Genomic DNA, 13,082 nt, shown 5'->3' with positions numbered 1-13,082 from the left:
TAGTTGGGGAAGTTATTTGCGCGCCTGCTTTAAGACTAAGAGCACAACCTTTTGGAAAGGCGGGCGTGGGACCAGGATGTGAGTGCCCCAAAAAAAATTAGGTGAACATAACAACGCTAAAAGGGCATTGACTTCAGTTCATCTAAGGGACTTGGTCCACATATTGTTTTACAAAATTAGGTGAAACGTCACCGTAGCTTGATATAGGCCATTGAGTTTCTCCAGGCTAGCCCAAGCTTTGAACCACCACGCCTTCCCAGATGCACCCAACTGAAGTCAAGCTTTGGCTGCTTGTTTGCTGGGTTGGGCCCTTTGTCCTAAGCAAATAAGCAGCAACTAGCAAGCAAATTCCATTCCTGATGAATTTAGGTGGTTAAGCCTGTAAAACAACCCGACCTAGTTGATATTGAACCACAATTACAATGATAGGCCTGTTGCTTGGTTCATCTAGTGATTGATTCGCAATAGCCCATGCTTTGAACCAGCTGCCTTGTACAACACTCCGATTTTTGCTATTTGTTTGCATTAATAATTGAATTCCAGTTCTTTTTACTAATTTAGTTAAGCTAAGTGCAAAAAAGAATATTGTATCAAGTCAAAATTTAATTTTGGGTGATCAGTAGGAGCAATAATGTTTTGTCATGGAAAAGAAAAAACAGTAGAAATGGAGACCCAAACAGATGGATTTGTATTATTATTATGCAACAGCAAACACGGTCCTCAGAGAAACAAAGCCGAAAGTTTTCATAGATACTTATCAAGCAGCACATGGTGTTTTTTGTGCATACTGCTTCATAAACACGAACTTTTATACGTCCAATAGTTGAAGTAGATAATTAATCAAGCATGAGGACGTTGTCCTCGGCTTCAAAGATAACCAGCATATGATTAATAAATTGTCGGATGCATTCATCCTTCTCGAGCTTTAGCACATTTTGTCTCTTCATTCTCTCATTATCAGTCTGAATCTTTTCAATTGCAATCCCCTTTGCTTTTGCTTCTTCCTTTAGCAACTCCATCATCAACCTTGTCTCCCCTCTCTTCTCTGCCACTTCAACTTTCATTCTCTTTAGGCTCTTCTTCGCCTTCTGCTAGGGTAGGCAAATGAAAGGTTCAAACACCATAAATAAATTTTATAGTTTAAGAAAATGTTCTGACAAGTTGGAGGCTCAGAAATAAATATTTAGTCATACAATACCTTAAGGCCTGAATTGGGCAGAGAGCTGCTTCTTTTTGTTTGTGCAATGATTTCTTCTCCTGCTGGCCGCTTTTCTGTGTACACAGTCGTGATACATGTTTTACATAATTGATTAAGAGGAAAGAAAAAAAATTGCAATCGAGTCCTGTGTTTTAATCTTTATTTTTTATTTTTTTCATGGAAGTATAAGTAGATAAATGGAGTTTTGCTTATATCATAAGCGGTACGTAGACCCAATTTCGAAAAGGCAGTCCCAAACCATGCACGTTGTTACTAATTTATACATTTAACTTTTAATTATTGAAAGGTGTAAGTAGAAGCATGCTTTGCTTTTGGTTAAGTATATTTCAATATTGAATAAAACAAAATCAATGGAAGCATTTAACGTAAAAGTAGAAAACCAAATAAGTAATAAGAAAACAAAGAGAAATTGGAATTTCATATTAAACCTGTCCAACACGTTTATTAAACATTTTACCAACTATAACCTATACAGAATGAATTGAATAAAAAATCATTCGAATCCAAACACAAAAAAACTAAGACAAAAGAACTAGAAAACCCTTCCTATTGATTTTAAGCCAATTTGATTTCAAAAGAAAATGACCTAAAACTGGAATTATATATTATATATAGTGATCCCAAAAAACAAAACTCAAAATTATCTGATATAATTCACCTCTTTAAGTTCTCAATTTAAGAATAAAACTCACCTATTTTCATGCCATTAGAGGAGGAATAAGTTGGACATTTCTGTTTCTCTATTCTTGAAGAGGAACCATTTGAGCTGTATACAGATTGAAGTCACAAATATAATATCCGATCAGTATATTCGAAGAAAATGCCCTTGTTCTTTTCTATACTTTACAATTAGTAATACCTGGTTGCTGTGACAAAATCAGATTTAATTTTGAAGAGAGCAACGATTTATGATTGTAAGTTTGTAATCATAAGGCTTTTTCTCTGTTTAATACCATAAATAGTATTAGCAAAAAAATAATAAAGGAGTGTATTATCAGTTGCACACAAAAAGATAATAAAGGAGTGTACCATCAGAGGTGTGCAAGGGCGAGATTATCCACCCAGGCCCATGAACCCAATTTAATTTGGGTCAAGTTGGACATGAACTTTTAAGTTTGAGTGAGCTCAATTAAATATTTTTATATTAATAAATAATATTATATATTAATTTTAATATTAAAAATATTAAAAATCAATATAAAAATATCATTTATTTTTAATATAAAATTACTAAATGATGAACTATACGAAACCTAAATTTGACATTAAAAAAGAGATTCATTAAGCTTGACTCAACTTATTCTATAAACACTTCTATTAGTATTATAGCTTGGATAATAAAACAAGTATACACGAGAAAAATATACTACCAGTCACAAGTTCCAATTGTTTGCCTATTTCATTTCTTTTATTTAATTTTTAAAAAAATAATTAACAAGCTATCTAATCATCATATATATATATGCATAAGTATATATTCAAACATGTATATGCATATGTATAGCTATGTAGCTGAGCTGGAAATCACTGTAAAAAAATTTGATCGTGTTTCATTCGAAAGGTGTGTGGCATATGGAGGTGTGAACTCAAAAGCTACTTTCAACCTCAAAATATGCAAGGGAAGTCTCAAACTTCAAATAATTTTTGGTATTCCAACCCAACATGAATCTATTTATAACTTAGCATAACCCTACATGATCGGAATCGGAAAAAATAACACCAATCCACATTTCCAATTCATTGTATTGGCAGAGGACTCTATTTTTGGATTAATCCTTCTTTAAAAGTATATAATTAAAGTGAAGATCATGTACGTAATGGGTTGGATTTAAAAAAAAAAACGATTTATTTATTGAGCCAATAATTAAAATGTCACAACAAGTCTTGAAGTAGAGTGGCAAAAGATTCCTCTTGACATAAGAAAACTAATTTTGGTAGAAAGTAACCCTATACACTTACAAAAAAAATAAGAGCTGCTCGACAAACAATTAGCAACACTAGGCAAGACAACCAAAAGCTTTTGCAAGTGGTGGGCCGGACTTAAATTATCCCAAAGATTATATTAAATCATATTTGAACAAAAACCAAAGAAGAATAATTAATTGATACACTATTATCTTGTGTCAATATAAACATTATTTTTAGGTACTTCAACAATTAATTTAGTCATTGTATTCTATAATTTTGTTTAATTTAATCATTGTACTCTATAATTTTGTTCAATATAATTCATGTATTCTATATTTTTATTTAATTTAGTCTTTATGATATAACATAAAAAAACTAACATGGAAAAAAACATTTTCGCAAAAAAAAAATCGAACGTACCATGTGATCATTGTCACATCAGCATAATCTGACATATTAAAATCACATCAACACCATTAACAGTCAATTTAAACGACGTTGGGGGAGGAGATTTGATTGTATAAAATCTCATAATACATGGTTAAATTAACCAACTTTGGATTAAGGGATAAAATTAACAAAAAACTCATAATACAAACAACTATAGGGCACTTCGACCTCCAAAAAATTTCTACTAAAACTTAAAATTCAAATTAATTAAAATGGCCCACATAGTTCAAGTCCAATACCAACAGTTCAATTAAGTACAAGACAAGAATTTAAATAAGCTACTAGTAACACAAGCAAAAAGTAATCCCTACAAAACTCTTACAAGCACAAAATAAATATATTACAAATAAAAAATAAAAAAAATTTATAGTATATATACCAAAATATTATAAGCCTTTACTTTTTACTACTAAAATTCAGTTTTCAGTTTGGTCAAAATGTTTAAAAACCAAATTGAAACCAAAGCTCGGGGTTTTTTGGTTCTCTAGACCAAACTAAATAATGAGCCACGGACGAGCTAGGCAAAGAAATCATGGGAGGAAGCCAACTAATTGAGGTTGATGGTTTGAGTGAAATCCTTTTTGCTCTCTTTGTTTTCATCGAAACATCCAGCTGAGGCGAAGCTGGGGATGGGTTTTCTGTATAGAGAGAAACCAGTGCAAGTTGGGTTCCGGGTTGTTTAGTCAGCCACTAAAGAAAGCGGAGTTGCTGGAATAATTGATGAGATTGCAGTGGCTTGGCATTTTTCTCTAACCTTTGCGTCTGTTGACATTCTTGTTCATCTCTAATTACTTCCACCTGACAGCATACCTGCAGCCTTCTTCTCTTCTGGGGGCAAGAAAGTAAAGCAGGCGTCAGTCAGGAACAAGAATCCAAATGAACACAGCAACGATATGATAACAATAATAACAATATTAGTAGTAGAATTGAGTAATGAAAATAAGTAATAGTATGAATGAATAGGAATCTTTGAGCACCCTTTGCTTGATCTGCGATGACTGTGCTTGAACTGTTGTGAGTGGAGACTGCTTTGTGTTTAGTGCCATTGCTGTGAATTTTTTAGATTCTTCCTTGACTGAAAAGTGGCATCGAGGGTGTAGTATATATAGAGACTTAGAGGGCTTTTATTTTACAAAAGTTCTTATACATCATTTAAACAAATAGCAGGATGATCATCACAGGTTTCTAATGTATGATAATAAGCAGATAAAATAAAATCTAATTTTTATATTTAAATTCCAATACAAAAGCAAACTTGGAAAAGTCAAAGTTATGAGTGTACTCTTTCGACCCCATTTTTGCTTAATGAGTTAAAACTTTTAGATTTGATTGCTTCACAGTTTAATTGCAATGTTATCTGATTTTTCGAAGACAATTCTTTATCTTTTTGACACATGTTTACCTTTGGGTTTATTCTTTCCTCTTTTCACCTAAGGATATATCAAACCAGATTTCTTTTCACATCCCTCAAAATCCATTTTCACATACTTGACCGAGCAATTTTGACTAATACCTGATTATACATGCATGCGTTATGCATACAGCGTACATACCTGTATATACTATTATATGTTTTGTGTCGGTTAAAACAATGATAAGAATAATTAATTTTGTGGCAAAGCCAATCAAACTCATCCTGCCGACTCAAGCGAAATTCAAATCTAGCCTGTTAAGGAGGGCAACGGCCTGCTTGGCTAGATCCAATAAGTAATGGACGGATTTAGCCGCATCTAATCTGATGCAATCCGTGACACACACAGAAACAATATTTTTTTCCTTCCAATTACACACTGAATTCTTAGAAAGTTTTTTATCTTATCTTTTGATTGAGGCAGTCTCATCCAATCTAGAGGGAGATGATCTGTCGTTGGCATTTAGGAGGCGGCTACCTCTACTGATTCATCGCGCGCCATTTCCACAGGTCTGTCGAAAATCGTCCGACTGCTTGCGACAATTGACAAATCATAATTAAAACCGCCCATTGATGGGCTCTTAAGTTGAAAGTTACGGGATTTCTAATCTTTAGTCTTTTTTATTACAATTTGAAAACATTTAGCTATTAATACAGCATCATCCGAAAGTGATCCCTTACCTGAAACATGGTTTCTTCTTATTATTATTATTCTTTTCTTTCTTGTGCTGCAGGGAAATGAATTAAACTAAACCGAATTGCATGCAACAAGCATCATCAATTTATAATATAAGGCAAATACCAGCACAAGTCCACAGTGATCTAGTGTTTCCGCACGATATTGACATCAAGATAACCCTATCTACAAAAAAAATAAAAAACACTGAGATAATCATGTATATTATTGATGGAGAATGACCTGTTCATCACAAGGAGAGATGGTTGTAACGGATAGAACTTCTCTTGGCCTTTTTTTTTTGGAAAATTTTTGAAAATTCATTGATCTGCCATCACCATCTTCGATCACCATAGAGCTGGGTTCACAAAATTATTCATGTTGAGAGCACTTGATCCTGACTCTGTTTATGACATATCATAAGGTAATGTTGGATACACATTTATAAGGTACCATCACCCTCCCTAATCATTATTGGTGCTGTGTGAAAGAAAATATTCAGGGGTTTGATTTGCAAGGTTTAGAAAGTATCCTAATCTATCATATGCATATTTGTAAGGAACCCAGCCAACTGTTGAAGCTACATTAAAGAAAATATTCATGTAAGAGGAAGATGATTTGAATCCATTTCTAGAGTATTTTATTTTACTCCTACCTAATCTCATCAAGTAATATTAGACGCTTACCTTTCAAAGAAAAAAAAGTAATATTAGACACTTGTTAAAAGGTAACGTCACCATCCCCAATCACCATTAGGGTGCTAGATTCACGAATAATTCAAGTTGAAACAACTGCACAACATGGATGAATATCATATGACCTTTTTTTTTAATGTGGGTGCTAAAGAAAAATTCAGCCATTTCCTAAAGTTAATGAAGCTCCACGTTGAGTCATTAACTTGTTAATGGCGGATGCAGTAGGAGTTGCTTTTCCTAGAATTGTTACTCGTTAATTTGCTTTAGCGTGCACCATTGCTAACCAAAAAATGGAAAATAAAGAAAAGAAAAGCTTTAAAATCTATCTGACAACCCTAAACCATTATCAAACAAGATATTCAAATCAGAAGGTAGAGGAGCATTGAGTCATAAAAGAGTACCTATTTGCTTTCTTTGGCATGTCAGCTTCGCACATTGTGCCTTCGTTGAATATGCACCCCGTCGCATGCCAGTCTGGGAGAGTTTTGTCTCTACCTTAACAGTTCACTTCTTCCCCACCTGGCTTAAATTAAGGAACTGTTAGCCTATGATCTGCTGAAATCTTCTTGTTGCTAAAATGAAATTGTCATTTTCAAATATATATATATATATATATATGCTTAATTTTGGGTTGATTTTTCCTTCCTTGATCTCGATTTCCATGTATTCCTTTCTATAATTTTAATACCTTGAAAAAGAAACATTTTTAACTTTTATCATAAAGACGAGGGTAAGGATGGGCAGGGCTTGCTTGGAAATTTTGCACTAGTGAAGAACGTATAATTATGTTCATAAAAGTTCATATTTCTGTTTTTCCACCAATCCATATTATAATTGGTTTTTATAGATAATTTGATCTTAATATTTTTTTTTATAATTAAAAAGAAAAAAATTAAAATTTACTTTTAAGTCGTACACTAATCAATTAGTCAAAAATATATATACAAAATCTCGGGTAGAGACAAACCCGATATAAAAATTGAATGCCGACACTCCGACCAGGGTTAGCCTCCGGTAACAGGGCAACCCGAGTTGTAATTGCCAGGAACACACTAAAAAGGCCTTATTCAGGGCGGACATAGCTTACAATTTCCACCTGCAGACACCATTCTTCAACCAACTAACACCACAGCTTCAACGCTTAATTTGCATAAGATGACTTTTTCTCCTTTTTTTTCGGTGTAAACAAGATTCAAACCAAACAACAGAGGGAAATCTCATAACTGGAGAAAGAACTGAACCTCGGAAGTGGGTCCTTATCCCAGCTAATGATCGCTGAATTTCTTTGCTGTCAGACCCTTTTATAGTGGAGGAGCTGTTCACTCGCCTCCTTTTTGACTAAGAGCAAGCGGATGTCTTTCCTTTTGGCAAAAGGAGATGTGGGACCCGCATTTTTGCTCCTAACAAAAGAAGACGTGAACGTAACAAAAGCTGTTTATTTTGTATTTTTCAATGCTCAAGTGCAGCCATAGAGTGAAGATCAGAGATTGGTCTTAGATGAAGCCCTAAAGAAACAGATTATCTCAAAGAATATCGGTCCCATTCATAGCTTAGGTTTTTCGGGCCTCTTCGGTTATTCGGTGTAGGCCCATCTCCAACTGGGCAGGGCTTCATAGACAGCTTTAGTTGCAACATCAATTCTCTTTGCTGTGGTCTTGGACAATGAATTTTGAAAGCAACCAGATATGCACGTTATGCTTTGGCTTGAAAAATACAATGCTTATCTAGTCTACTTAATCAGGATATTTTGAACTAGAAAATTGCCATGCTCTTAATCAGAATTTCTCAAACCTCAACAAGTAATAAAACTACGAAAAATTAAGCTAGAAAGCTGACTTATAGGTTGTAACAATGAAAGGTGTTCAATTCCTCGTATCATTTTTTTACTGTTGGCTTTGGTCTCCTCATTTGCCAATGCCTCAGATCCTAGCCTTCTTTGGGAGCCCTCCCTAAATGACGCAAAGGTCTTTTCCTTTTTTTTTTTTTTTTAATGTTTTAGCGTGGGGCTTTGGTTATAACATGTTCCTATGTCAATGCCTAAACTTTAGAAATTTGGCATACTATGATACAGCAGCAAAAGCAAACACAGATTTCATGAAAGACAAGTCAAGTCTCTGGCACTCCGGCAGTTATTAATTTTATACGTCAAGCTGAAGTACATTTTAAAATAAGGTTAATTCACTCATTCTCCGATTCAAAGGAAACCCAGCTTAAGCATCAGGAAAGCTTCAATTCCCTTCATTGTCAAAAGCTCATTTTTTCTCCTAATCAGGTTATCCACCAGCTCATTTCTTCTTCTGATGAGCAGTGCGAATTCTGAGTCGGACAGATCGGCTGCTTCTCTTGCTGCCATTAGCGACTCAGCCGAGTCCCTCATCAGCACTTTCATCTTTGCCAATTCGGCTTCCATCACCTCAACCTGCAGGAGCCTGGATTGGAGGCGCAGCTTCTTTCCAACAACTCTGGGGCTCTTCCCTTAAATTTGTTTGCAAACGGCCAACAAATAAAAATTTGATTGAGACAGAAAACATAATTGCTTCAGTAAAGAATTTTAGCTAAGGAATAATTAAAACTAAATAATTACTTTATTGGGTTTTCTATTACCAAAATAAAAAGTTGCATGCCTTTGTCTTGCAACTTCGACAAGGATAAGAAAATTCTTTTGAGGTACACATCCTTTATCGACCATGTTTAGTAGGTAGTCTAGGTACCACAAATATAAATATTTATATTTAACTACATATAAAGTATCAAAGTTTAGTAGCCACTGTTTGAGAGAAGACAAAAAGACATATAATTATTTTGGGCCCGTAGACCATGCTATTTTCCCCCTCAAGGATGTGACCTGCCTGTTTGTTCCTTAACAAAGTCCTCTTTTACAATTAATTAAAACGTCAAAAGATATTTATTAAATTAAGGATGTCTATTGAAACAAGTAATCCTTATAGAAAATATCAACAATTTTTTAGGATGGAGGAAGAAATTAATCTTACCGAGACTACGGCTTTCCCTGCTCGAAAATGGAAAGTTCTTCCTGCCTTGATGCCCATATGACCTGAAAGATTAAAGTGGAGCTATGGAAATGGAATTCAATGGGGAAAAAGATGTGTGTTTTATTTTTCACAAATCATTTGAGAAAAATAATTATAAAAATAAATAGTTTAGGATTTAACCTCTTGTTATTTATCGTTAAAATTAATCAAGTATGATCTGATGTTGTAAATTAAGATTTTTTTTTCCATTTAAATCAAAATTTATACTTAGATCACTACTCACAATTCACAAGGGAGTGATGTGATTATATTAACATTGACAAATATGGGTGACTAAAAGAAAAAAAAAAAAAAAAAAGAAAAACCCAAAGGAAATATGGGCAACTCTGTTTTTGCCGTTTTTCTCAGACTAACCTTTTCCGTGCCTCGCCTCTTTTCAGCGTCTTCATGCCCGCTCTTTTCTGGGGAAAGAATCAAAAGATATGTGAGAAATTAACTAGAAATCAACAGAAAAAAAAATATACGGATTTTGTATGAAATGGAATTGAACAAACTTTATAAAGTAAATGGGATTATTTTTAAGTACCCTTTGCTTGATGTTCCCTGATTTTGTTTGAATCTTTGCAATCCCTCTGGTCATTCTCTCCGTGATAGAAGCCTTCCAATCAAATGCTCTGCCTTTATATAAGGATGGACAGGCATCAACAAGTCGTGACTTCAACTTATTTACTATCAAAGTAAGAGTTGAAATTCTTAAAAGTTATTTTTCTTCTTTTTGTCAAAATTGGTATTTTTACCTTTTTTTAAATTACACACAATAATGATTATTTGGAAACTACTACTACTAAAAATAGTACTAAATAAAGTTATATACACACGCAAGATTTGTTCAAACCCTATCCCAAAACAACATTATTTCGAGGTCAATTGAAAATGTTGACCTAAATGACCATCCACACTTTTTCATTTATCGAAGGCTAGAATAAGTTTTCATATGTCATTTAATTCGTGCTTTGAAGGTAGAGCTATAGAGGTTTACTGGTTTAGAGGTCACAAAATCCTTTTACTATTTATTTATAAGGACAAAAAAAGGAGGAAATATGCCTAATTAAGCTTATAAGGAGGTTAAATTACTTTAAATGTAAATTAAAAATAAAGGACATGGCCAATTTCTGAATACTATTAATATATTCTTTTTTGTTTTCAGTGCACAACAATAACAACATATAATCATCAGATTCTAACGTCACATTAAAATTTAGTTAGCATAAGATTTTGAATGATAATTTTTGTGAAATATATATGCTAACTAATTGGACAAAGTTTAGATTCTCGTTGTCTCCATTTTTAAGAATAAACCAAATCAAATTTTTCAAAAAATTAGAGGAAAAAAAACCTCCATTACAAGTACATGGCTTAACTCATTCATGTTCTGTCTGTAGTGAAAAGGGCTACAAAACCAAAGATTTCATGACCTTTGTAATTGCCCTCACTATAAAACAATTTCAACATGGTTTAAAATCCATTAAATACTTATTTGGTGAATGATCAAAATTTGAATTTGGCTTAATATTGTTGCTCTTCTTCTGAAGGTTCATAAATGGTCTGCTCAAATCTTTATTTTTTCTCCGTTAATCTTGTGCAATTATATACAAAAGCAGGAAAGAGTTAATCATGTGTTAATATTCTTCTTCTTTTTTTTTTTGGGGGGGGGGGGGGGGGGGGGGCGGGGGGGTTCAGAAAGGAAGAATTTATAAATTAAGAAATGAATCAATGATGTGGATTTATGCTTAGCAACTTGCTTCTTTTTTTTTTAACTTTTTTTCATTGGCTGAAAAGAAAATGCATTAGGATACACCAAAAGATCGAAGATTCTAAAAACACATTAATCATTGCTATCGATCCATCGTGTGAAAACTTGCATAAAGTATATGAAAATCGAAGTACAGGTCCATATATCGTGCGATCGCTAGCTGTAAGTACCTACAAATGGAGTGACTGCCAACAGAGAGATCATGGTTGGCAGTTGGATTGAGGCTGAAAGCTTGACTTTATCACGAAGACGATGGAATATATAGCCATAAATAAACATTAATTCATTAAAAAAACCAATATATTGATTAATATGCAAACAGTTGCAAAAGTATATTAAATATGGAGCAACGGGCTATCATCGCGCGATCACTTGCTTCAACTCTCTAGAAATCTTACGATTGCCGATAAACATCATCAACATTTAAATTGTAGGGTCTGGGGAGCGAAAGTTTTGCCTTCATTATAGGCAACATGTTTCAATGATGAAATGATGGGTTCAAATGGTAAATAGCTCCACTTAAACATAAACTTCGTTAAAGCAAAAACAAAAAGACAACATACATCATCAATCGATCGCACGAACCCTTGCAAAAGTCTACACAAATCGAGCGATAGCTGACAATGATAACAAAGTCACCATCGTGATTAATGTCGATTGAAAATAATCCAATGAAAAGTGTTCAACGAACAATAATTTATCAAAAGTGATATTTAAGTTGATTTCAATACTTCCGTTTGAATAAAAATATAGGGCCTAACATAACTTTAGGGATTAGTCAAAAAATTTAAGCATAGCAGTAAGGCCAGAATTTTCAAAATCCATGGAATCATAAATTAGAGATATTCAAACCTACAGCCTATGCCAACATATCAGCCGTTTCTCATATCATAGGGGAAAAGTTCATTCATTTCAGAATTAAATTTTATCTAAGATAAACTTTTTCTTTGAATGTAAGTGATATATAAATATTGTATAGTCTCAAGATCAACAGAAGATATATCATATCCCAGAAGGGTAAGAGGATATTTATAGATTAACGTTAATGAAAAATCAGGGTTTTGGCTTCAAGATAAAATAAGTGTAAAATATAATTTTCATTTTATGCTTCAGCACGTAACACAAATTTGCTTCAGCACAAGAGTTTCATTTTATGGTCTAAGCCCTGCCATCGGTCCTAGCTTAAAGACCATGATGGGGCTTATAGGACTGATCGAAATTGCCCACATATTCAAACGGAGACAGCCTCCGGTAAGAAGCAACAACCCAAAATATTAGTAGCAAAAGAAGTGGAAGAAAAAGCTTTGCCTTATCACTTGGAAGTTGAAACACTTAAGCTTCAACCTTCAATTTGTAAAACCTTTTTCTTTTTTCTTTTTAGTTATTGATAAATGAATGAAATTAAAAAAAAAAAAAAAGAGAGAGTGAAACTGAAATCTTAGTAAAACTTCCTTTTTTTTTTTTTGGTTATTGATAAATGAATGAAATTAAAAAAAAAAGGAAAAGAAAGTGAAACTGAAATTGTAGCAGATATCTCACCATATGTATAAAAGAACGGTGAGAGATTCAAGCGTCTAAATCATCGGCTTCTAAACTCTGATAAAAGAGAAAAAGGAATCGAACTGAGTGAGACAGGGGAGGACGAAGCTGCCAGGAAAGAGAGCAAGGGGGCTTCGAGGAAGCTGCCAGGAAGGAGGTTTATTTATAGGCCGCACTCGAGGCCTGGAGCTGGCGTGCTAGTTCCTAATAAAATATTCTTGCGCAAATAACAAGTTTGGTGAAAACTGGAAAGGTGGGTCTTCACTCTTGACTTTTGATCCCCTAATTTAACAGTAGTTGATGTAACCTTTGTCCTTATCCTTAGGTGGTCTTGTTTGGTAAGAAGAATAGTTAAGTATTTTTTTTATTTTTTATAAA

General features: G+C 33.7%; 2 protein-coding genes across 9 annotated transcripts; both read right to left on the bottom strand.

Annotated features, from left to right (window-relative positions):
* Positions 1–669: 669 nt before the first annotated feature.
* On the bottom strand, positions 670–7,886 carry LOC108661860 (uncharacterized). 5 transcript variants are annotated; one of them, XM_088806669.1, is made up of 7 exons: positions 7,327–7,886; positions 6,761–6,878; positions 5,908–6,022; positions 4,332–4,405; positions 1,912–1,985; positions 1,199–1,272; positions 670–1,091 (listed from the first exon to the last, which is right to left on the bottom strand). In XM_088806669.1, the coding sequence occupies exons 2-7, from the start codon at positions 6,793–6,795 to the stop codon at positions 837–839; spliced, it is 627 nt and encodes a 208-aa protein (XP_088662795.1). In that variant the 5' UTR covers positions 6,796–6,878; positions 7,327–7,886; the 3' UTR covers positions 670–836. The 5 variants fall into 5 exon arrangements, with proteins under 5 accessions (XP_088662795.1, XP_088662797.1, XP_088662796.1 ...); XM_088806671.1 differs by having other exon boundaries at positions 5,908–6,067; positions 7,327–7,881; XM_088806670.1 differs by having other exon boundaries at positions 670–1,088; positions 7,327–7,879.
* A 563-nt stretch (positions 7,887–8,449) lies between these two features.
* LOC18599918 (uncharacterized) lies at positions 8,450–12,906 on the bottom strand. Of its 4 annotated transcripts, XM_088806675.1 has the most exons (6): positions 12,705–12,906; positions 11,729–11,782; positions 9,939–10,030; positions 9,767–9,813; positions 9,353–9,414; positions 8,450–8,834 (listed from the first exon to the last, which is right to left on the bottom strand). In XM_088806675.1, the coding sequence occupies exons 3-6, from the start codon at positions 9,990–9,992 to the stop codon at positions 8,554–8,556; spliced, it is 444 nt and encodes a 147-aa protein (XP_088662801.1). In that variant the 5' UTR covers positions 9,993–10,030; positions 11,729–11,782; positions 12,705–12,906; the 3' UTR covers positions 8,450–8,553. The 4 variants fall into 4 exon arrangements, with proteins under 4 accessions (XP_088662801.1, XP_088662800.1, XP_088662803.1 ...); XM_088806674.1 differs by having other exon boundaries at positions 11,729–12,906; XM_088806677.1 differs by lacking the exon at positions 11,729–11,782.
* Between the last annotated feature and the right edge of the window lie 176 nt (positions 12,907–13,082).

Source organism: Theobroma cacao, chromosome 5 (assembly GCF_053813885.1).
Source record: "Theobroma cacao isolate CCN51 chromosome 5, ASM5381388v1, whole genome shotgun sequence".
Lineage (NCBI taxonomy): Eukaryota > Viridiplantae > Streptophyta > Magnoliopsida > Malvales > Malvaceae > Theobroma > Theobroma cacao.
This window is presented reverse-complemented; position numbering and strand designations above follow the sequence as displayed.